Source organism: Hippopotamus amphibius, chromosome 12 (genome assembly GCF_030028045.1).
Source record: "Hippopotamus amphibius kiboko isolate mHipAmp2 chromosome 12, mHipAmp2.hap2, whole genome shotgun sequence".
NCBI classification, from domain to species: domain Eukaryota; kingdom Metazoa; phylum Chordata; class Mammalia; order Artiodactyla; family Hippopotamidae; genus Hippopotamus; species Hippopotamus amphibius.
The window spans coordinates 14,745,609-14,770,380 of NC_080197.1; the positions used below are offsets into that span (position 1 = coordinate 14,745,609).

At 43.9% G+C, this 24,772-nt stretch overlaps 1 protein-coding gene across 1 annotated transcript; it reads left to right on the forward strand.

Annotated features, from left to right (window-relative positions):
- Nucleotides 1–781: 781 nt before the first annotated feature.
- On the forward strand, nt 782–17,976 carry WFDC6 (WAP four-disulfide core domain 6). The gene is made up of 5 exons (XM_057704040.1): nt 782–872; nt 2,113–2,244; nt 16,640–16,724; nt 17,587–17,643; nt 17,727–17,976. The coding sequence occupies exons 1-5, from the start codon at nt 782–784 to the stop codon at nt 17,974–17,976; spliced, it is 615 nt and encodes a 204-aa protein (XP_057560023.1).
- Nucleotides 17,977–24,772: the final 6,796 nt, after the last annotated feature.

Here is a 24,772-nt window from a genome sequence, read left to right on the forward strand (position 1 = left end):
TTCCTCCTGCATCACCTATTGCAAATTGCACCTGATGTTAGAAGTTCTCCATTAGCTGTAAGATTCTCTCCTGCTTTCAAAACACCACAATCTTGACAGGCACGCTCTGAAGATTTGGTTCAACCTCCAATCAACCTGTCTCCTCCCTCACTCATGGCAATACCTTTACTGTTTGACAGTGGTTGAAGAAGAGGGAAAAGAAGGAAGAGAAAGACAGAAGGGAGATTAAGAGCAGGGAGAAAGAGACCCAGGCAGATGGAGATGCAAAGAAAAAGACTGGCAAAGTAAAGAAAGGAGCTGAGAGAAGAAGAAGAAGAAAAGAAAACCACCGTGAGAAAGATAAGCAGACAGAAAAACAGATATGTCAGGAGAAGAGTAAGACTGGAAAGAGAGAAGAGAACTAGGATCCTCTTGATTTCCAAATTCCCCCTGGAAAACAGAAGACCCTGGAATTGAACGTGCCCTTGTGCTAAGGGGATCTAGAAGCCCTGGAAAAGCTTTGCCCTTCTACCTGGTTGACCAGAAAGTCAGAGAGCCTCAGTGAGCTGAGGATGGGGAGCTGCCTATCAAGAGCTCCTCCCCACAAAGGCTGTTAGCTAGTCCCACTGATGACCTCCGGGACTTGGTGTTCCCCAGAAGAGGGAGTGTGGCTGGCCTGTCTCCAGTGATGTGTGCTCCCTGGAGTGTCAGGCTAGGCCAGGGCAGCCAAAGTTCAGAAGCAGGAGCTGCTGAGCAGGAGTTCCTAGTTTTGGTGCCGCCAGCCAGGCCAGTCCCTCCTAAAATGGGGTTCTCAGGAGTTCTGCCAATTCTGGTACCATTCATCATCTTGGGGGGTGTCCAGGAACCTGGGCTGCCAGAGGCGTTCTTTCACAGTAAGTACTAGGGACTCGATCTTCCCAGTGGAGAAACAGAACTTGGCTGGGAGGAAGGAATGAAGAATTTTAGAGATGAGGAATGCTTTCCCCTACCTAAGTCTGGGATCATGGGTGGGAAAGAGAAGGAGAAACCTGGAGTCCTTCTTTCAAGCCCTTTTCTCCTGGTAAGACGCCCTCGGTGAGTGCAGAAACCTGAGTCTGTGGCATCTGACCCCCCACCGTCCTTATGAGAGGAATTCTTCCTGGAAGGGTTTGGACCTGGAGCTCATGAAACAGATGAAGGGAACTGGGAAACTGAAGGGCCTTTCTCATAAGAGAGGCCACTCCCCCTAGCACCACCTTCATCAGCTTCCTAATCTTCCTACTGTAGCCCTCCAAATTCTCCCCACACCAACACCCGCACCTACAGGGGATCCTTGCCTTCAGGGTAGAGAATGGTCTTTGAAACTCCCTTGGAAAGCTGACATATGAACACCCCATAATTAGCAGCTAAGATAAACTGAGCCCTCAGACAGCAGGGGAGTCACACATTGCAGGACCAAATCTTGCTCTACTCTCTAGTAGCCATGTGAACTTGGCAAGTTCACATAACCTCTCTGTGCTTCAGATGCTTCTGTTTATAAAACGTGAATGTTGATAGGACTTACCCACAGAGTTGTAATGGGGATTGAGGAGAATAGAACAGGTACATAGTAAGCACTCCATCAACATTAGTTATGATGATGACGATGATGTCGTCCCAGGGAGCTTGACAATGGCTTTACAAGGTTTGTCACATGAATGAACCCTCAAAACAACCCTCTAGGCAAATAAAGGAATCAAGGTTCAGAGATGGTTCCTGCCATACCAAAGGAGGCACAGAATTCCAAAGCCCAGCCATCTGACTCCAGAAATGGAAATTTCAATCACTGAGAGCTCCAGCATCCTTGCCCCCACCCAGGGAACATCCAAATATGGGAGGGCCGAAGAGTCAGAATAGTCCTAGGGGAGAGCATCTTTCTCCCTGGAACCATGCGGATATTGGGTTTAGGGATCAGATGCTGAGTTGTTATGGGGTTGGGGGTGGGGGCATCATTGTGAAAATCCTGAGCCCCCCCTGAAAATCCTGAGCCCCCCTTCTGTCCCCAGAAAGCAGTGAAAGCAAGCTTCCCTATCTCTGTGGTGGTGCCCTGGGCCTGGGAAGGGAGGGCTCCAGCCCCTTAAAGGCCCCAGAGGAGTATATCTTTCCATCCCTCAGGCATGTGTCCCCGAATCAGAGTAAGATGTGAAATAGAAGAAAGAAACTTGTGTACGAAGAGCAGACAATGTCCAGAGAAGATGAAGTGTTGCAGGTTTAGCTGTGGAAAGAAATGTGTAGATGTCAATCAAGGTAACTCACAAATCCCCTGCATTATCAGACACCCTCACCTCTACACTCACTTTCCACCGCCTGCACTGGCATTGGACAATGGATTGCTGGTGGCTGGTCTCTGACCAGGAGTCTGGATTCATCTTCGACTTGGCACAAATCCTATCAGGGGAGGATTTGCTCTGCTGGGGAGGGTGTTCAGAGACATGCTTTTATTTCGTTTCTACCTCTATTTACGTATATGATGTGAGTAACATAATTTTTCCTTTAAGGGCCTTAGTTTCCCCATCTGTAAGAAATATGTGAGTATTAGATCATATGGTCTCTTGACGACTCTTCTGTAATCCTTTGAAATGCCAAGTAGCCACTGAAGTCTCATCAGATGTCAGCATGGTGGCAGGTGGTATGATAGCTATAAAACACAGGTATATGATTTTCATTTCCTGGCTTTTTTTCAGGCCTCTCTGTCTATAGAAATCCTAGACGCCCTCCCCAGCCACCTTTGATCTCCTACACTCTTTCCTCTCTTCCCATATCATTGAGCTCTAAAGAAGACCATCAAGGGCCATTCATTCATTCATTCATTCAACAAAAGTATACTGGTGCCCCTAACACTCATGATGGTCTCCATTTGCTCAGTGTAATTGGGGAGGGCAGGAAAGGTATTTCTGGGAAAGGGAGCCATGATTTAAGATCTGAAAGATGGGTAGTGGGTAGGCAAAAATTGGAGGGAAGAACTTTCCAGACATAGGTAATAACACATGCAAAGGCCTTGTGTGTCTTTGTTGCTGCGTGCGGGCATTCTGTAGTTGCAGAGAGTGGGGGCTATTCTTCACTGCAGTGCACAGGCTTCTTATTGCGGTGGTTTCTCTTGTTGCAGAGCACAGGCTCTAGGCACACGGGCTTCAGTAGTTGTGGCATGTGGGCTCAGTAGTTGTGGCTCATAGTCTCTATAGTGCAAGCTGAATAGTTGTGGCACACGGGCTTAGTTGTTCTGTGGCATGTGGGATCTTCTCAGACCAGGGCTCAAAACTGTGTCCCTTGCATTGGCAGGTGGATTCTTAACCACTGCACCACCAGGGAAGTCCAGTAAATGCTCTTTTAAGTTCAGGATACATTTGATTTTTTTTTTTTTATTATTGTAAACATTCCTGAAGCATCCACTCAGGTTAAGTTCTGCATCACGATCGAAAATTCTCATGCCCTTACACACTCCCCTGTGCCTTTGCACGTGCCTGGAACGTTCTTTAGGGAGGCAGGCATACAAACAGCTCTGTCCCTCAATCTCCCTGCAGATGTATGCACTTTGTCAAAGGAGACTGGCCCCTGCATGGCCTACCTTCCACGCTGGTGGTATGATCAGGAAAATAAGGTCTGCTCCAAATTCATCTATGGCGGTTGCCAAGGGAACAATAACAACTTCCAATCTGAAGCTGTCTGCAAGGCTATCTGCCCCAAAAGAAGTAAGTCCCAGGGGCCCCTGTCTCCCTGCTCACCTGGGCCATCCTGGGAGGCCTGGGTGTTGGCTCGTCCATTCCAGAAGCTTGGCAGGGTTGGGGCTGACAGAACCAGTCCAATCAGGAGGTAAGAATGCAGCTCACAGAGGGATAAGTAGAAGATATTTTGGGAAAGAGAGGATGGGAAGGGGAGAAGTGGTTCAAGGGATATGGGGGAATATGAAACGAATGGGGGGGTACAGAGAGAGTAAGCAGAATTGGTGGAGTATCTGAGTCCAGGTCCGAAGAAGGCGCAGTGGACCAGCCCAGCGTTGGGCACCATGTATCAGCTGGTGGCTCCAGGCCTTAACTTTCCATCAAACCTCATCACCAATTCTTTTTCTTTTTTAAGGCAATTGTAGTCAGGATGACCACATGCTTTACTGACAAAACTAAGACACTTTTAAGAGTGAAAGAAGATGCCATTAATTATTACCCTGGGAACAACAGGCATAAACTGGAAAAGCCAGAACACATGATCACTCTCTGAGCCCTGGAGTGACTCCACTTCTGTTTTCTCTCCCTATAAAAAGATATAAAAGTGATCCCATCTCCTTTTTTCCATTAATTGCAAGATATGGTCCCTAAGGTGAGCGGGGCCCCAGCATCTCAACTGGATCTCATTTTTTTGTCCTGTTGTCTTGCAGAGTCAACTAGCTGGCTGGGATAAAGAAATCTGGAACAGCCTCTAGGATCTGGCTCGTAATCCAGGGATCTCTCCAGCTGTGCCTGACTGATGTTTCATATTGGCTTCAACTGGCTGAATCTCAGCTGCCAAGACCTTGGCTGGTCCCCCAAGGACCCCCCAGGATTTGCCGACTCCCTTTTCTCCAGCTCAGCTTCTCTTCAAACATAATGCCCTTTAACCCCTTCTTAGTGTGTGACCCTATCTCTTCAACTTTCAGGGCCCCCTGTTTATCCTATGGAAACCTTCAGTTTTCCCTAATAAAGTGCTCTGTGAGGTCTGAGATCTCTGAGGCTGAATAGTTCACATCTGTTCCCTCTGTGCAGAGAACAAAAATCGTTGGGTCTCCCAGTAACACCAAAAGAGGGAGAGAGGAGTACGAAAATCTTGCAAACAGAATACTGGTGATATTGTTGTCCTGGTAAAATTGTCATAAGATGCTTAAGAATGGCACCTGAGCAGATCCATGTTTGTTTGTTTGTTTTTTTCAACTTTCAAAAAACTAATTTTAATCAAAACAAAAATTTCATGCTGGGCACCTATGCAAAGCCGCTTTTGGATTGCATGGTTGGACTGAGATCTATTGGGAGAAATTATATAGGTATATATATTTATTCAACTTATGTATACATATATATATGTATATACCCAGACACAAGAGACACACACACACCAACAACAAGCACTATACCACACATGCTTGTAACAGGCACTAGAATAAAAGAGGGACAACAAAAAACATAGCCAAAGCAGCAAGACTTAGTGTTAAGAATATACAGCACGCCAGATCCAGGTTTTGTATGGGCTAAAGCTTGTAAAATTTGGGGAGTCCTTTAAAAATGAATACAAATGAAATTTAGAAGTGAATATTATTTTGGGACTTCCGTAGGTGAAAGTAGTTTATTTGGGAGAACTCTCAAGAAACACAAGTTGAGGAGTGGGATGAGTGATACAAGGAAGAGAGGAGGTGATTATGAGGAGGTTACCACGGTGGGAAACTGCAGCTTAATCCCACTGGGGACCTTCTAAAGAACCATGTGAAACATGCCTCCAGGACTTCCCTGGTGGTGCAGTGGTTAAGAATCCACCTGCCAATGCAGGGGTCACGGGTCCGACTCCTGGGCTGGGAAGATCCCACATGCCGTGGAGCAACAAAGCCCATGTGCCATAACTACTGAGCCTGCACTCTAGAGCCTGAGAGCCACAACTATTGAGCCCACGTGCTACAACTACTGAAGCCCACTTGCCTAGAGCCCATGCTCCGCAGCAAGAGAAGCCACCACAATGAGAAGCCCATACACCACAACAAAGAGTAATCCCCACTCACAGCAACTAGACCCAATGCAACCAAGTAAATAAATAAAAATAAATAAATAAATTTAAAAAGTGAATATTATTTCAAATGAGAAAGGAAGTTGACTGCAAAATTTAAAAAGCTAACAAATACTACAGATTGTACAAAATCCATTTAGATTAATTATTAATTAATTTTTAACATTTAGGACATCAATTCTGTAAAACTCAATTTCTATAGAAAGAGAGTTCAGGCTTTTGTTTAACATGGCTGATCAAAAAATAATTATAGTTTGATTTTGATTATGGTTGGCATGCATATATGCACAGCTCTACTTGATATTTGTAGTTCTCCTACAGGTTTGTGCCCTAAAAACACAGGAATTTTAATAAATTCTCTTCTGTATAATTCCATCAAGAAAGAAAAAAATGCATGGTGCTTTAAAAGTTGTACATATTGAATTATATTGAATTATGTCAAGTATGTTCTTGCTAGTAAAGAACATCTGTTCTGAACAGGCTTCCATAAGAACTGATCTTTTTCTATTTATAAATGTGTGTATCTGGTATTTGGAAGAACTTTCTGCAGAATGATTTTTCTGGCTCCATACGTTTTAAACCTTGTTTTTCCTCCACTACCCAAATCCTTCTAGGGCTAGGTACATTCTATTACAACACAACATCTAGCTCCATGCTTTAGCGCCATGATGCCAGAAAGCTGGTCCAGTGGGTGGTAGGAATATGGCTTTGAGCCATTCTTATACCAGGACAGATGGCAGCAACTTATGATACACAGAAATAACTGAGAACTACCTAAGTATATCTCACTAACTCCAAACTCAGTAGATCCCCATCTCAACTTCCTTTTAGCTGGATGCCAAAAATGCTAGCAGGCATTCTCCTGACCCAGGAGAAGTATGAGAGAGGGAAAGACAAAGTGGAAAGAGAAAGCAGTCTGCTTGATTATGGTTAGAGGATCTTGCTTTTACAGATGATACAAATCATTTGACCATGTGAACATATGATCTGGGCCACTTCCAGAGTCTTAAAAGGGGTCTGTTCAAGTGAGGGGTCCTGAGGCTTGAGCTTCATCAACTTTATGGTAGATCCATCTCTGAAAGGGCTCAGGCAACAGCCACAAGAAAGGACCAACTACTCTGAGACAACCATGTTAAAGAGGCCTAGGACTTCCCTGGTGGCGCAGTGCTTAAGAATCCGCCTGCCAATGCAGGGACATGGGTTTGATCCCTGGTCTGGGAAGATCCCACATGCTGTGGAGCAACTAAGCCCGTAGGCCATGACTACTGAGCCTGAGCTCTAGAGCCAATGAGCCACAACTACTGAGCCCACGTGTTGTAACTACTGAAGCCCACGTGCCTAAAGCCCATGCTGCAGAACAAGAGAAGCCACTGCAATGAGAAGCCCACACACCCCAGTGAAGAGTTGCCTCCTCTCCCCACAACTAGAGAAAGCCTAAGTGCAGCAATGAAGACCCAATGCAGCCATAAATAAATAAATAAATAAATAAATAAATAAACCATTAAAAAAAAGGTAAAAAAAAACCGACAGGACTTCCCTGGTGGCACAGTGGTTAATAATCCGCCTGTCAATGCAAGGGACATGGTTCGAGCCCTGGTCCGGGAAGATCCCACATGCCAAGGAGCAACTAAGCCCATGAGCCACAAGTACTGAGCCCTCTTGCCACAACTAGTGAAGCCCGCACCGCTAGAGCCCGTGCTCCACAGCAAGAGAAGCCACTGTACTGAGAAGCCTGCACACCACAATGAAGAGTAGCCTTGCTCACCACAACTAGAGAAAGCCCCTAGCAACAACGACCCAACGCAGCCAAAAATAAATAAATAATAATAAATAAATCTTAAAAAAAGAAAAGGACAAATCCATCAGTGGGAAAAAAAATTAGAGGCTTAACAACTTTATTGGTGCCTTCTCCTTGTATAGAAGGACATCAGGAGAAAATGCTAGAATCCCTGAAAGTAGGGGAGGATGAGGGTAGGTTTGAAGATCCCCCAAACGCTGTTAATTTGGCAGTTTTGCAGGGTGACCATCTAACCAAGTGGTCTTTGTGTGTGGTGTCTCCCATATCGCTCTTGCCTCCACACCTCTGTTCTCCTGGGAAGCCTGTTCAAAGTCCTGTGCATCTTTGTGATGCAGGCCAAATTACTGACAAGTCATTGTTGGTCTGCATCCTGTGGGTAAAGTACTTATCTGGGAATAAAGAGATTGAAATACGAGTCTCAACTTTGCCCCTGGTTGAACGTATGACCCGGTTGGGACAGGGTAGAGTGGAGGGATGCTCCTTTCAGAACCCCAGTTTCCCATCCTTAAGATGAAGGTGATGGACTAATAATGTCAAAGAGTACTTCTAAACTGAGAAAATATGGCAGCTCTGGAACACTGCCAAATCTGATAAGTGACTGGTGCTTGTTCATCCCATTGGTACCTCTTAGACCTTGATTGAGATTGACATACATGAGTGACTGGAACAGAATCGTTCTGTCCTAGGGACCCATGGACCACAGAGGTCCTTGTAAATGGCCAAGTGTACCTTGCAGTTGACAGTATCTCCTCTCCCGTGCTCAGGAATGAACTCAGGGGCCTCGGGGTTGAGCACAGGGAACCCTCTGCCTTCTAAGGACCTCAGTGGAAGATGCTGTCTCTTTGTTGTCAACTGTTTGCTTATTACTTTGCCCATTAGAACCCAGAGGATACCTTGAGTGGAATCTTTAGGTGTTACTCATGGTGCCATGCAGACCCAGGACCCCTCATCTCCCCCCGTCCTTCTTATTCTCTCCTCAAAGCTGCCTCCAGAGCCAGAAACGCCAGAGGAAGATGTGGATGGCTTGGAAACTCAGGGAATGAACAGGTGGGGGAGACTAGAGAGCACTACCAGATCCAATAAACTTCCCCCTTTTTTATACATGTACAAATGGAAGCTTCTAGGAGAAAATAGACTTGTCCAAAATCATACAGCAAATCAATAGCAAAACTGGAACTAAAATCTAGGTTTGAAGAGTAGCAAGGTGTTGCTAGATCCCACAGTCTAGTTGGAAATCAGGATGGATAGAATGGCTATTTGTCATTTTGCTTTTAAATACTCATCATCTTAATCTCATTCCCATAGTTGAAGAATTCCCTACCCAGGGGAGTCTTGGTTTGAGGTAAAACTAGCATTCCATTGTAAAAGCCGAAAGGGCCAGACTTTATATCAGTCAGGGTTCATTAAAGGACACGGAAACCATACTCAGTATTTCAAACAGAGAGGATTTAATAATAAGAATTGGTTACATGAGTATTGGGAGGATAAAAGGCTAAAAAAAGGGAGAAGCTGAGGCATCCATGACTCCTAGATTTGGGAGGATAAAAGATTTGGGGTGATCAGACCTAGGAGTTCATAGAAGGGGCCCAGACACAGCTGGTGCTCACGCTTCTGGAAGGACAGAGCGGGGGCTGTGTGGCTGACACGCAGTCTTCTAAAATGCACTGCGGCTGATGTTCAGACTTCTGAGGGGAACCTGGCTTGAATGGTACTTGGTCTACTAGGTCAGGAGGCACAGCCAGCTGGTGCTGGCATTTCCAAGGAGATACAAATACATCTCGTTTGGAAAGTGCCAAAAGGATCCAGAGACTGGAGCTGTCACTCTTCTCCACTGCTGGAGAGATGCTGACAGGAACCAGAAACAGGAAGAAAAAAACCTCTCCCCTCATTTCACTTGCCAGTTTCCTCTCAGTGTCTTGCATTCACAGAGTCTAACTGGAAGCAAACTGGCAAAAGAGTGAAGGAAAACTTAACTTGCAGAGTCCCATTCCCAGCATCATGGAGAAGAGTATAAACGGATGGACTTGGAGCTGAGAGGGTAGGTTATTAGCAGCGTACGCACTTCCCCAGCCCCTCTTGTAGCTGGCAAATAGGCACGTGTCTTGGTTCAGGCTATCAGACACTCCAAACTCAGACACTGAATTGGGAGCTAGTAAGTAAAGAAGCAAGGACAATGGAGAATTCATTCTGGTGGCAGAACCAACAACAGAGAACCTCATCCTGTTTCCGGAGGCAGTGATGGCAAGGATGATGGTGATGGCCTTGGTGGTACAAATGGGTACCCAGTATTCAGTGCTCTGTTGGCTGTGGCCCTGGCTTTGTAGCCTTTCTTGTTCCCACCCATTCTTCTCATCTTATTTTCCAGTCTTGCTGGGCATCCTGTGAACTACCCCAAATTTAAAAAATATATTTCCTTTATGCTTAAAATAACCAGAATTGCATTTGTGTCTAGAAACAGTGGCTGATATATGAGGATGGCACCTGAAGGAGCCTAGAAGTCTCAGTGAGCACAAGAGGAGTTTTTTCTTGCTGCCAGATTGTCACCCAAATGTGGTGTGTTCCAATGAAGTCCTTCACCACAGCTGGTTCCTGAAGCCTACCATGTGCTATGGGCCCCATCTTCCTCTGGGCTAAGTTTTGCTTGGAAGCAGCGCCCTTTAGAGCATGAACATCCAGAATTGAGTAACACTGAGGTCATTTACTATCTTACTTTCTCACTGCAAGGATATGGCCGTTAGGAAAGAACTGGGGCTTGAGTGGAAATCAGAAAGAATATTCTCTGGATAAACAACAAGGTCCTGCTGTATAGCACAGGGAACAATATTCAATATCCTGTGATAAACCATAATGGAAAAGAATATGAAAAAGTATATATATATATATATATCTGAGTCACTTTGCTGTACAGCAGGAATTAATACAACATTGTAATTTGACTTTACTTCAATATAAATAAAAAAAGAAATAATATTCTCTCTAAAATACAATACAGGATAAAGCTAGACTACTCGTACAAATAGCAGAAAAAGCTTTGGGCTTGGGGAACTGGTCTCTAACGCTGGCTCCAGCCCTTAATCTTTGTAGGGACGAGTAAGTTACTGTGCTCTCCGGGTCCCAGTTACCATACCTGCACCGTTGGAAAAGGACAAAGAAGGACCTTCCCCCGCAGACTCACCTGGGGCACTGCCTTGGCTCTCATCCTTCCCACCCCTAGTGATGTTCAAAAAGATATCCATGGTGGTAGCGATGGGAGAAGATTGGACTTGTGCAGAACAACAGAAATCCAGCAAAACACTGGAGACCACACACCTTCCAGGGAGACCTGGGATTCCAAGTCCTTGTCCTACATCTGCCTCTCATCAGGTAAGCTGCACTCCATGGTAATGTCATACTGGGAAGGGAGAATTGAGCCCCCATACTGTCATCAAGATGTGGGTTTGGGGTTTGGAGGGCAGTTTCCACTCAATCAATGGGATGTATACTTCAATATCAACAAGTACTGATATCTGAGTTGTTCTAAGACATCTCAGATATGATACAACTTCCCCAGGTTCTATGAGGAAGATAAGCAAATATTTCAGTACCTTTTATGTACATTATCTGCCTTTGAGTAGGTCAAGGATTTTTTTTCTTTTTTAGCCAAATCATCTAAGGCAGTGGCTCACCAATGCTAGTATATCAAGAACACGCACACACACAAATGGGTACAAGTAAAATGGAAATCTGAATAAGATCACCAGTTTGTTTCAAGTTAATATCCCAGTTGTGATATTGTACTATAGTTTTTTACAATATTACTATTGAGGGGAACCAGGTAAAGGGAAATATTTACAACTGTATGTGAATCTACAATTATCTCAATAAAAATTTCAATTAAAGAAAATAAAGGCAAAATGAAGACTTTCCCATACAAATGGGAGAACTGAGAGAACTAGATGCTACCAGACTTGATCCCTAAAACTGAAAGGAGAAGACACTAGATGGGAATTTGGATCTATAGGAAAGAATGAAGAATATCAGAAATGATAAATATGCAGGTAAATAGAAAAGTGTGTGTGTGCTCTTCTCTTAATTTCTTTAAAAAGGATAAGATTGTTTAAAGCAATAGTTATAACACTGTATTGCTAAGTTTAAAAACATACATAAATGTAAGATGCATTGCAAAAGCAGAAAAGATGGGAGCAGGAAATGGAGCTATACTGATACAAAATTGCTATATTTTACTGGAATTAGGTCAATAGATACACATCCAATTCTATCTCCATCCTAAGCCCAGGATTTCTAAGATCTCTCTGCCACCCCCAAACATGACTCTATACTGACGAGTTCCTTTCTTTCTTTATCAGATTCCATTTCCAGAAAGAATAAAGCCCAGAAGTGGACAGGCATTGAGTCCATGGAGAATTGATGGTGTTTCTGGGGTATGAAAAGTGATGGAGGGGAGTGTCCTCTCTGCGGTACAGAGATCCTTGGCAGAGTAGTGGTAGAATGATGCAGTATAATGGGTTAACAAAGGCTTGGGTGAGAGAAACATAAGTTAAATCCTAGTCTGGCCAATTATGAACTAAATAAACTTGGGCATGTCTTGTAACTTCCCTGGGTCATGGTTTCCTCATCTGTGAAAAATGCACAACAATAAAATCTGAGCCATAGGGTTTTTGTAAGATCACACAAAATGATTTATGTAATGTGCATAGCATACTTCCTGGTATGTAGGAGATGTTTCATAAACAAAAAAAGTTTAGCATTAGAACAAACAGTGCAAAATGCAGACATTGCTTCATAATGTCAACTGCTCAGATGTGAACCTTACAGGGTCACAGCTCCCAGGAAAAAGGTCAACCTGGAGCAGTGGGAATTTCCTACATCTCATGGAGAATTTCAGGCTCCTGAGTTCTAGAGACATTTTCTCCTCTCCTCTGAAGACTCTTACTTATACTCAAGCTATTTGGCACAGAATGCTAAAAATTATCCTCTGCTAAAAATTCCACTTGCCTTTCTGAAGGCATGCATTGACTCTACTCTTGAAGTGATCAAGCTTATTTTCCCCCTCTGGACATTTATTTTGAACACAAGTAAGGTGAAAATAGAAATAAACTCTCCTAGTATGTGTGTGTATGGTAAAAGCATTTGTCACATGTACAAGTGAGTCTTCTCTCTAAGTCCCCATTTCTCTGTTTTGTTTATTACCTTGGAATGATAATAATATATATCCCAAGGATGAGTTGTGGTACTCATGACTGACATGTAGCTGGTACTTAATTTATGTTAGTCTCCTTCCCCCTTCTAGAGAAGATAAATGTTATGTGGAGCTTATATTCTGAATGGGGAGACTTTACTTTTTCAAAATTCCACTCTTACTTACTTCCCCTATCCCTACACTACCCCAAATTATCAGGTCGCAGTAAAAAGTAATTTAATTAATTTTTACACACACACACACACACACACACACACACACACACACACACACAAGGTTGACATAGGGTTAGTAAGACATTTTTTTTAGAGACAGATACTACCAAATATTTATTCAAAATAGTTGTAGAGATCAATGAAACTGTATAGGTAGTCCTGAAATGATAGGAAGTTAATATAAGGATTTACTACATCATCAGAAGTAATCAATTTATTTTTTATTTTTTATTTTTATTGAAGTATAGTTGATTAGTAAGACTCCTTTGATGAGTATAAGTACTAGGTAACTAGCAAGAGCTTCCTGCTAGCTCCTCCAATATGCTTTTTTTAAAATTAATTAATTAATTAATTAATTTTGGGGGCTATGTTGGGTCTTTTTTGCTCTGCGCTGGCTTTCTGTAGTTGCGGTGAGTGGGGGCTACTCTTTGCTGTGGTGCGCGGGCTCCTCGTTGCCGCGACTTTTCTTGTTGCAGAGCACAGGCTCTGGGTGGATGGGCTTCAATGGTTGCAGCACATGGGCTCAATAGTTGTGGTTCACGGGCTTTAAAGCGCAGACTCAATAGTTGTGGCACACGGGCTTAGTTGCTCCGGGGCATGTGGGATCTTCCCAGAACAGGGATCGAACCCATGTCCCCTTCATTGGCAGGCAGATTCTTAACCACTGCGCCACCTAGGAAGCCCCCTCCAATGTGCTTTTAATAAATCTTACACTAGCCCTCCATCTTCTGGAATTACAGTAACCATGATGCCCAGATCACCTGAGGAAAGGCCAAGTCACTTAGTCATAGCCAGTGATCCCCCAGGGCAACGAGGTACAGAGTGCCTGGTTGGGAAAAGCCACTTCCTCCCACACCCACCCACAAGACTTGTTCAGCCAGAGAAGCACAGGCGCACCTCATGGAGCACTGCTCTCAATCTGTGGAGTCCATATGATGCTGCCAATGTTGGAAATATTTTTATAATTAAAAAGTGTTTATATATATAAAACCTTCATGCAGAGTTTCCTAACCTTGGCACTATTGACATTTTTTCCCCATCTTTATTGGAGTATAATAGCTTTACACTGTTACGCCAGTTTCTGCTGTACAACCAAGCGAATCAGCTGTACTTATATACATAGATCCCCATATCCCCTCCCTCTTGAGCCTCCCTCCTGAGCATCCCACCCACCCTCCCTATCCCACCCCTCTAGGTCATCAGCAGTCATCGAGTTGATCTCCCTGTGTTGGGCAGTAGCTTCCCACTAGCTATTTTACATTTGGTAGTATATAAATGTCAATACTACTCTTTCACTTTCTTCCAGCATTTCCCTCCCCACGTCCCCATGTCCTCAAGTCTGTTCTCTACCTCTGTATCTTTATTCTTCCTCTACCACTGAGTTCATCAATACCATTTTTTTTAGATTCCATATATATGTGCTAGCATACGGTATTTATTCTGCTCTTTCTGACTTACTTCATTCTGTATGACAGACTCTAGGTCCATCCACCTCATTACAAATAACTCAATTTCATTCCTTCTTATTGCTAAATAATATTCCATTGTATGGCACTATTGACAACTGAGGGCAGATAATTCTTTCTGGTAAGGATGTCCTGTGCATTGTAGAATGTTTAGCAGCATCCTGGCCTCTACCAGTAGATGTCCCCCACCTCCAAGTTGTGGCACTCAAAAATGTCTCTAGGAGGCCATATATTTATTTATTTTAATTAATTAATCAATTAATTAATTGGCTGTGTTGGGTCTTTGTTGCCGTGTGCAGGCTTTCTCTACTTGCAGCCAGTGGGGGCTACTCTTTGTTGTGGTGTGCAGGCTTCTCTTGGTGGTGGCTTCTCCTGTTGCAGAGAAGGCATGCGGGCTTCAGCAGTTGTAGCACACGGGCTCAGTAGTTGCAGAACTCAGGTCCTAGAGTGCTTGGGCTTCTGTAGTTGCAGTGCGTGGGCTTAGTTGCTCCAGGCAGTGGGATCTTCCTGCACCAGGGATCAAACCTGTGTCCTCTGCATTGGCAGGCAGATTCTTAACCACTGTGACACCAGAGAAGTCTGAAAACTGCTTTTCTGATTTTTTTTTTTGGCCTGTGTTCCCTGACCAGGAATTGAAACTGGGCCTATGGCAGTGAAAGCACAGAGTCCTAACCACAGGACCACCAGGGCATTCCTGAAAACTGCTTTTCTAAATTACCTATTATAAGGCCAGTTCTCACTCTAGAAGAGGAAGCACTGCAGTAAAGCTTGCAGCCAAAGGCACCCATAGGCAATCCTGCTTTTCCTCTGCCTGAATGGCAAATGTCAGTCTGTACTTCCTGGTAGCCTCCTTCTGCTGTTATTTGGCTTCTGATGAACTGATTTGACAACCTAAAAGAGCTAAGGAAAGAGATACAAGGAACAAGGCTGGTAGGCCCACCAAAGTGCAAAAGGAGATGTACCCACAGAGATGTGGAAATGCAGGCTTTGGAGGAGCCTTCAAGGACATACAGTGAAGATCTGCAGGTGATGAGAGGGTTGACCAAGCATTGTGTGAACTATAGTTGGGAGAAGCAATGGCCAAGGAATGAGGATTCTGGCTACAGGGAATTTAAAGGAAAGGAAGTGTTACCACAAATGTGCAAAGATGGGTAACACATTTGTGTAGAGACGGAGTGTGGTGGTGATCCAGTTAGCACTCTCGTTTCCAAAAAGGCATCATGCAACATGCCACACACACACACACACACACACACACACACCCTGCAAATGGCATATCCTCGTGTGTGCATTTCCAATGCATAAAGCATTTGTTTATTCACCAAACACCTGCACCAATTCTGGGAAATATGCTAAACCAGCATAATTCATCTCAAATTATAGATGAGAAAACTGAGGCTCAGAGAGCTTAAATGGCTCACCCAAGGTCAAGAACACCTGGACTCAAGAGTACAGCCTCAGACTTTGAATCCAAGGCTCACTAAATCCCACCAAAGCATGCTGGCTTTGTCTTCCAAAAGATCAGATCTCTGGAGGATCCGAGAAAGTAGGTGGGTGGGGAATGTGCTGGACTCTGGTGATTGGGGTGATTCTCTAGACAGAATGATTCTCTAAACCAAACAAAATTGGGTTCTCCTTCTACACAATAATGTGTGTGTTGTTCCCACAGTTCCTTGGGAGCCCCCAGATGGCGGGGAGGCAGCATCTAAGACTGCCTGGCATGTTGTGGGATCTCAATAAGTGTTTGTTGAATGAATGAGTGATACAAGGCTATTGGAGCTGAGCAGACAAGGGTCCCAGTCCTGGTTCTGAAATTCACTATCCATGTGACAATGGTCAAAGTAGCTTAAACTCTTCTCACTTACAAAGCAGAGGTTCTAAACCTTGCAGGGATCTTGTGTGGATTCAAGGGAAGTAATGAATGAAGAGTATCTTATATGGTGCTTGGAAAGGTAAAGGCACTCAACAAATGGTAGCTGTTGCTTTGTTATTGTTTAAGGGCTTCCACCATGAAGTGTAGTAAAGTGGCCTTTGATCAGTTCAGATCAGATAAGGCCAAAGGAGAAAGGCAGAGCCGTGCTTTGGATGGACACTCTGTTCCAAGGGTGGACTAGCCACATGAACAGCAGAAGTTAGGTATGAATGAGCTGGATGTGGGATCAGGCTCCTCCTCCTTGGTCCCTTTTCTCCCTAAAATGCCAGCCCCAGCCTGGGCCGCTGGCAGGATGGCACCAGCTCTGGGTCTCTCTCTCGCTCCTCCTGCTCTTCACCTTCTGCCAAGAGCTTCGATCAGAATTAGTACAAGATTGGTATGGAACATGGGAACTCCAAGAATAGCCTGGGAATAGAGCCAGGGGCCCAGCAACACAAAGAAAGTCTTGGCCCAACACTTTCTAGCATGACATTAGGAAGGGCATATCATATGTCTGACTTTAGTTTCTTCATGTAAAGTTGGAAGTCCTAATATCTACCTGGAAGAGTAATTGCAAGGATAAAGCCATTCACATAAAAGGAATATAAAAGGAGAGTACAAGAATCTGTAACCCTGCTTCAAAGGATCTCATGGCTTTTTTTCTCCATTAACAAATATTTACTGAGAACTCAGAGCCAGGCCTGTGTTTGGTATGTAGACTGCAGAAGAGAGTATCATGAGATCCCCTTTCTCAGAATCTTCTTCGTCAAGGAAGGGAAAGAGTATTGAGAGCAGCTCCTGTTTATTGATGCTTTTCCATTTACCAAGCTTTCCACTGGTTATCTCTCACCCTTCAGTAAGCCTAAAATGTGTATATTACATGCCCATCTACAGTGAAGGAAATTGAGTGCCAAAGATATAGGTGATTTATCCAGGCTCACATAGCTAAAAAATGATGGAGTCAGGTTTCAACCCTGCTCTCAGATTCAAGTTAATCCTTCTCTCACTACCAGATATCTACTCTAGAATGACAGTGAGCTGGGAATGGAAGTCTGAGATATCTCACTCATCAAAGCCTAGACAGTCAGATCTGGAAGGGTGCTCAGAGATGATGGAGTTCAGCTCCTTAATTTTACAAATAAAGAGATGGTAATTTGAAGAAATTAAGCTGATACAACATGTCACAGTAGTAACTGGCAGGGCTAAGATTTATATCCACTTGAGTTGGAGTCTCAAATCTTGGTTTTTCACCGTATCAGGCTACTCCCAGAGGTGAAAATCTCAACTTCTGTGCAGATGGAGAAGGCCCTGGCTGGGTGGGCCAGGTGGGCTGGGTGGGAAAAAATACAGAGCTCAGTTATTATAGACAGCCTCACAATCGTGGCCAGGGCCATCCCAGACCCCTGGCATATGGGACTAACAAGGGGAAGGAAGGCGACGGGGCCTCTCTCAACCACTTTCCCTCTTTAGGCAAAGCTGTCTCTGCAAATGTATGCAAACTTCCTATGGAAAATGGCCTTTGTCGAGGCTCAGTCCTGCGCTGGTTTTACAACTGGAGAACTTATGAATGTGAGCTTTTTTATTATGGAGTTTGTAATGGCAATGGCAAAAACTTTTTGAGGAAAGAAGCATGTCAGAAAGCCTTGTAAGAACACCTGATTTTCTTTTCTTTTCTTTTCTTTTTAACGTTTTATTTTTTACAATAAACTTCATATTTTTAGAGTGTACAATTTGGTATCCCAATCTCCCAATTCATTCCCCCACCAACCCGCCCCGCTTTCCCCACTTGGTGTCAATATGTTTTTTTCTCTACATCTGTGTCTCTATTTCTGCCTTGCAAACCGGTTGGTCTGTACCATTTTTCTATAGTCTGCATTATGTGTTAATACACGATATTTGTTTTTCTCATTCTGACTCACTTCACTCTGTATGACAGTCTCTAGGTCCATCCATGTCTCTACAAATGTCCCAGTTTCATTGCTTTTTACAGCTGAGTAATATTCCATTGTATGTATGTACCACATCTTCTTTATCCATTCATCTGTTGATGGACATTTAGGTTGCTTCCATGTCCTGGCTATTGTAAATAGTGCTGCAATGAACACTGGAGTGCATGTGTCTTTTTGAATTATGGGAGAACACCTGATTTTCTAATAAGAACACAGCCGTCCCTGGAGTCAGTGTTGCTCTAGGGCAATAGAAGTTATTTTTGTGAACAAGAGACGCTTTCCTTCACCTCAAATTTATTCTCCCTGCCATGTTCTTTAAATCACCCATCTCTGTGCCTGAATTCTACATATATCACCAATATGTTCAAAATCTCAAGACTTTATTTTTAAAATATATACATACATGCAAATATACTGGGGGAATTAAGAGTTAAGAGCCATTCACACTTAGTATGAATTACTGCTTAGTGAATTGGAGGATAAAGGTTTTGGAAGAAGGAGGGTGGGTTTGAAAACTTGGGGCATGGTATTAAGAGGGCCCACAGTGGACAGGAAGTAGACCTTTGGGGGTAAAAATTCAATTAAATTTTTTAAAATAAATTTATTCATTTATTTATTTATTGGCTGCGTTGGGTCTTCATTGCTGCACATGGGCTTTCTCTCGTTGCTGCGAGTGGGGGCTACTCTTCATTGTGTTGTGCAGGCTCCTCATTGTAGTGGCTTCTCTTGTTGTAGAGCACAGGCCCTAGGCACATGGGCTCAATAGCTGTGGCTCACGGACTTAGTTGCTCCGTGGCATGTGGAATCTTCCCAGAGTAGGGCTTGAACCCGTGTCCCCTGCATTGGCAGGCGGATTCTTAACCACTGCACTACCTAGGAAGTCCTCAATTAAATTTTATCCACAGGGATAAGATTCAGTTATCATCTCAAAATAACACTCCTCTGCATATGCCTTTATTTACTTTCTCTCTCTCTTTCTGTGTGTGTGTGTGTGTGTGTGTGTATAAATTGTATAGTATTTTCTATGAGGATTTTTATGTAGCATTTTATTATAAACATTTAAACATTTTCCCAAATCAGTGAATATTCTTCAGTGTCATTGTTGATGGCTATATAACATTCTAAACTATTTACAAAGCACTGTAATTTACTTAGCCTATCATCTATTGTTGAATGTGTGCTTCCAATTTTTCATCTTTGTAAAATAACACAAGGTTATACATAAGCATGGTTTTTAAAACCTTTAAAAAATAACACCCTGAGTGACATCAGAAAAATGGCCAAATAAGAGGTACCACTCTCATATTCTCTCTGACCAATTATTTGGCATCCATGCATGGACAAACAATACCTTTGTGGAAACTTTGAGATCCAGGTAGGAGATTGTGAAACCCAGTGCAGTCCAAGATCAGGAGAACCATTTGAGAAGGAGGCCTGCACCTAGGTTGTCGACTTGCCTACCGTCTTTCCAACTACAGACCCAGAAACAGCTCCATACCCCTGAGGACTTGGCCACAGCCCCATTTAGCTTGGTCCTCTCACCAGCACCATACGCCAAGGGACTCAGGAGGAGTCACGCTCCCCTAAGCATCAGATAACAGGCATAGAGAACTCAGTGAGCATTGAAATGGCCTGTGAACAGCTTCCAGCCCCTCTCAGCCGCTGCCTAGGAGGCCCTGGAAATAAGCCCATCAAAGTTTCTCAGACTGTAGATTCTGAAAGGGCCCTAAAACGGGGTCTAGCTCATTCTGCCCACAGTCCCCAAATAGTCCCACTGGCACAGGTTCCTGGCAGGAGACATCCCATCTGTGCCCCTGGAGATCCTGAAAGGCCCTAGACTGAGTTACAGCCCCTTCCAGCTACAGACTTCGAGCAGCCTTGCCGGCACAAGAACCCGGTGAGAGACACAGCTGTACCTCAGGAGATACAGAAAGGGCCCTAGACTTGGCTCCAGCCCCTCCAGCCATGGTCATGGAGCAGTCCAGCCCAGCCAGGGACCTGGCAGGAGACATAATCATCTGTACCTCTGGAACCAGGGCTACAAACCTTAACCTTGGCTGTTGAACCTGAAACAACCCTCAGGGTTCATTCCAGTCCCTCTCAGCTACGGTCCAGGGCCAGTCTCACCCACCCAGGGACTCATCCAGTGACCAGGCAGTGGCCCTCCAAGGGGCCTGGTGGGAGCCACACCCACCTCGTACCTAGTAATAGGCTCACTGACTGAGGACCTGACCTTGGACCCTGAAGCAGACCCCTGTCCGAGCATCTCCATACGGAACAAGGTACTAGAAGCAGTCCCATCCACCCAGAGACTGGACAGAATCCATGCCCACCTGAGCCCCTGATAACAAGCATGCCAGTCACAGACCCCACTGCAGACCCAATGACAGCCTGAAAACCGGTTCCAATCCAGTACAATTGTGATTTTGTTGGTAGTCCGAGCAGCCTGGGGAGCTGATAGAAAGTTCTTACATGCCAAAACCAGTCTGTCAAGAGGTGTTTGCTCCTTCAAATACACAGATACCAACACAAGGCCACTCGAATCACAAAGAATCAGACAAACATGGCACGACTAAAAGAACTTATAAAGCCCCAGAAACTGTCTCCAAAGAAATGGAGATCTACAATCTGCCTGCCAAAGATTTCAAAATAATCATCTTAAAGAAACTCATAGAAACGCAAGAGAATATAGGTAGAAAAGTAAGCAAAATCAGGGTCTTTTACAAGGATGCAATGCAGGCGTTGTCGACTGGCTGAGGCTGCATTGTCATATGAGATTCAGCTGGGGAGGGATAAACTTCCAAGCTCACTCACGTGGTTGTTGGCAGGATTCAGTTCCTCGAAGGCTTTTGGCCAGGGGCCACTTTCAGTGCCTTGACAAGTGGGCCTTTCCAGGGAACAGCTTACCACTTGACAACGGGCTTCATCAGAGTGAGCGGTGGGAAGAACCAGAATGAGTGCTGACAAGATAGAAGTCACAGTCTTTGTAACTTAATCTTGGAAGTGACACCTCATCACTTTTCATTACATCACTGCTCATTAGAAACAAGTCACTAGGTCCAGTCCACACTCAAGGAAGGGACTACATAGGGGCATGAATCTTAGGAAGCAGGGATTGCTGGACCACCTTAGCAGTCTGACAGCCACAGGGAGGAGCTTGGCCGGAGTCACACAGCAGTGACCACTGAAAGACTCAGTTCTCCTTCCTCTCCCTCCTTCTTCCCTGATATTTGTTCAGAGGTGAAAGTTGAAGAGTCATAGTGCCTGGCCCCTATGAGTACTAATACCCAAGAATTCTTACATCACCAAATCTGGATTCTGAGAATTGTTGTGTTATAAAAGTTGATTAGACGACAAGATAAACTGAAACTATCAGAAAGAAGAAACTACCAGAAGGCCAGTGGGTGCCAGATAATCTACAGGGGCACTGGAAATAATACTCTTGATGTAGTGTTGAGATCTCATTGAATTTCTTAATCCACATATACTGGAGGAAAATCTTCCAAATGAGCAAGCTCTTCAAGCCTTTAAAAAACTTTCTGAAAAGAATGAAAGTGAACAACTTACAAGCATACATTAATACAGATTTATAACCTGCTTTTACCAGTTATTGGGTGAAGATTTTCCTATATCATTAAATATTCTGCAACAAATTGCTAAAAGGGGTAGAGCTTTCTTGGTATGGCGGGATCATAATTTATGTAAGCAAGTCTTCTCTGATTAAATGTTAAGATTGTTTATGGTTTCTCAATAGAATAAGTAATGTTGCAAGTAAATCACTGTGAGCATTTCTGACTGTTTAGTTAGGATAGATTATAAGAAGTGGAACCTCTAGGTCAAAGAGGACATGCATTTTAAAAGTTTTCAATACATAATACCTCCCATTAAAATTTTCATAATTGCCACTTATGAAACACTTATGATATGTGAAGTGCTTTACATACATTATCTCACTTAATATTTCCAACGGCCTGAAAAGGAAGATTCTATTAATATCTGTATCTTACAAATGAGGAAGTTGAAAGTGAGGAAGAAAAATTACTTGCCCCAAATAGCAAACTGGCAAGGAATGAAGCTGGTGTTTGAATTAAAGTGTGACTCTAGGACCCATATTCTTAATCAGTTTGCTATCATTAAAACTCAGCTATTGCGAGCAGCCCAGTCCTTGCTTACCTCTCCATCCCATTAAAAATCCCCTAAGCTCTCCATATGGACTACATGAAGATGTTCTGGGCCTGCCTCCTTCTACCTTTTCGTGTTCATATTTTGTGGGCTCTTGAAAGCTGGGATCTTGCCTTACGCTTTTCTGCACTGAGCCAAGAAAAATGATGTGTACAGAGTAAATACTCCACAAGTACCTGTTGGTTAGTTTTGTAGAAATTACACTGTGGAGGAAAGGAGGGACCTGAGATTTACTGGGTTGGCCAAAAAGCACATTTGGGTTTTTCTTTAAGATTAAGCCTCTCTGGTTCTTGAGGCTATCAAACCGTGACCTTCTCTCTGGAATGACAATTGCTTCATCTTCCATTTATTGGGGGTTTTAGTTCTATAAAGAGCTCAAAAGATTGTTATGTGTATCCCTTGAGGTGGAATCAGGACCCTGCCTCAAGGCCACACTATTGTTTCTTGGCTGCTCCTCCCTTGTCTCTGCATCCCTTTCCTTCCCTGATTAGCAACTGTTTGAATCTACCCTTTTGGTCTCAGGGAAGGTCATGGAGGCTGGAGTCTGTTCCCTACAAACAAGGAACAGAGGACACAGAAAGGCTTCCTTGCCTGGGAGCCCCTACAGGGTCCTGTTTGATTACACTAGGTGTGCACTCCCAATGGCATTTCAGGGAGGGTGATGGTAGCCACATGGCACCCACATTTTCATTTAGCTCTGTGTCCCATAAATTAGGTAGCAGGTCCAGTCTGTAGATTAAATAATAGTACAGTGAAAAGATTATTTTACTGAATTTGATTATTGTACTGTGGTTATTCAAGAGAATGCCTTTATTTTAGGAAACTCACTGAAGTATTTAGAATGTCTGCAATTTACTCTCACATGCTTCAGAAAAATGTAATACGTGTGTGTGTGTGTGTGTGTGTGTGTGTATGTGTCTGAAGAGAGAGAAAGAGGGAGAAAGATGAAAGTAAAAGTGGTAAAATGTAAGCATTTGAAGAATGTATGTAAAGAGTATGCAGGAAATCTTGCCAGTATTCTTGCAACTTTAAGTCTGAAGTTATGTCAAAATTAAAAGTTGAAAGAATAAATCAAGCATAAAAAAAGGAAAAAAGTCGAGGAGAAATCACTCCAACCACATCAGAGCTACTAGGAGATTGGGATATGGTATCCCGTGAAACCATAGGCAAATGGAAAAGGAATAACAGGGCGACCTTACAAGTGTACCACACCTGAACCGTGTGAGACCGATAGAGAACTGTCCTTGTGAAAAGTATGAACATGCCTAATTTGTACATTAATATGTTGAGAGGTTTATGCTATTTCAAACCAGAGTGTCTGGTCCTAAAACAGAGTTTATGAGTGAACCAGTCTAGAAAATTCTATTCTCCAAGTCACTCAGCCCACCCAGGCTTCTACCCGGGAGTCTGTGTATATTGCTACCTGGAAGGTGATTAAAGGGGGACCTATTGGCACCATCCAGCCCACTTGGAGCTCTGCCTGGGGTGTGAGCTACCAACCTTCCATCAGTGAGGGGTTGCTGTTTTTAGACTGATGGCAAAGGGTGGCTGCCTTCCATTGTCTATTCCCCTGGTGGTGCCAAGATTCTAACCATAATCCTAAGCCTAACCCTAGCCCATAATAAACCACAGGCTTCGGGTCATTCATCTGGTGAGAAAATCCCAGAGGGCTGTTTAAAATGTGAGGGCTGTAAATAATGGGGGTACAGTAGCTCTAAGGGGTCCCATCTTTTTACGGAGTAAACTCACCCCAGGAGGCCTGGTTTGGCTGGTTCCTCGGGTTGATATCCTAGCCTTGGGGGATATACAGAGAGTTCTGGGTCCAGAACCTATATGCTCTGCAGGCAGGGCCTACTAATGCTATGCTGTTCTATGGCTCAGAGGGGCACTGCAGCTTCCCCCTTCCAAGTACCATCTTTAATCGCTAAACAAACCAGACCCTCACCAACAGATTGCAGCATTGAATGGAGGGCTAAAGAGTTGTCAGCCATCACTGTTTTTACATTTTCCTCACCTCTCACTTTTGACTTGTAGTAGAATGATCAACTGGGTAAAAGTGGTCATGGGGCAGGACCCATTCGTTGTGTTTGCAATATGATTATTTCACGAGCCAATTCCCCAAAGCTCCATCAATGGACAGGACAAGTAGAACGACACAGGAGCCGTAGGAACCGTCATAGCTGGTACAGCCCTGGCTCCCAGGGCATTAGGGCTGGAAGTTTGGGGGTCTCATATATATTAGTAGATGAAGAGGCAAAAAAAGTCATTTCTTCCATGTCTTTTTGGGTAGTCTAACTGCTCTCCCTACTTCCAC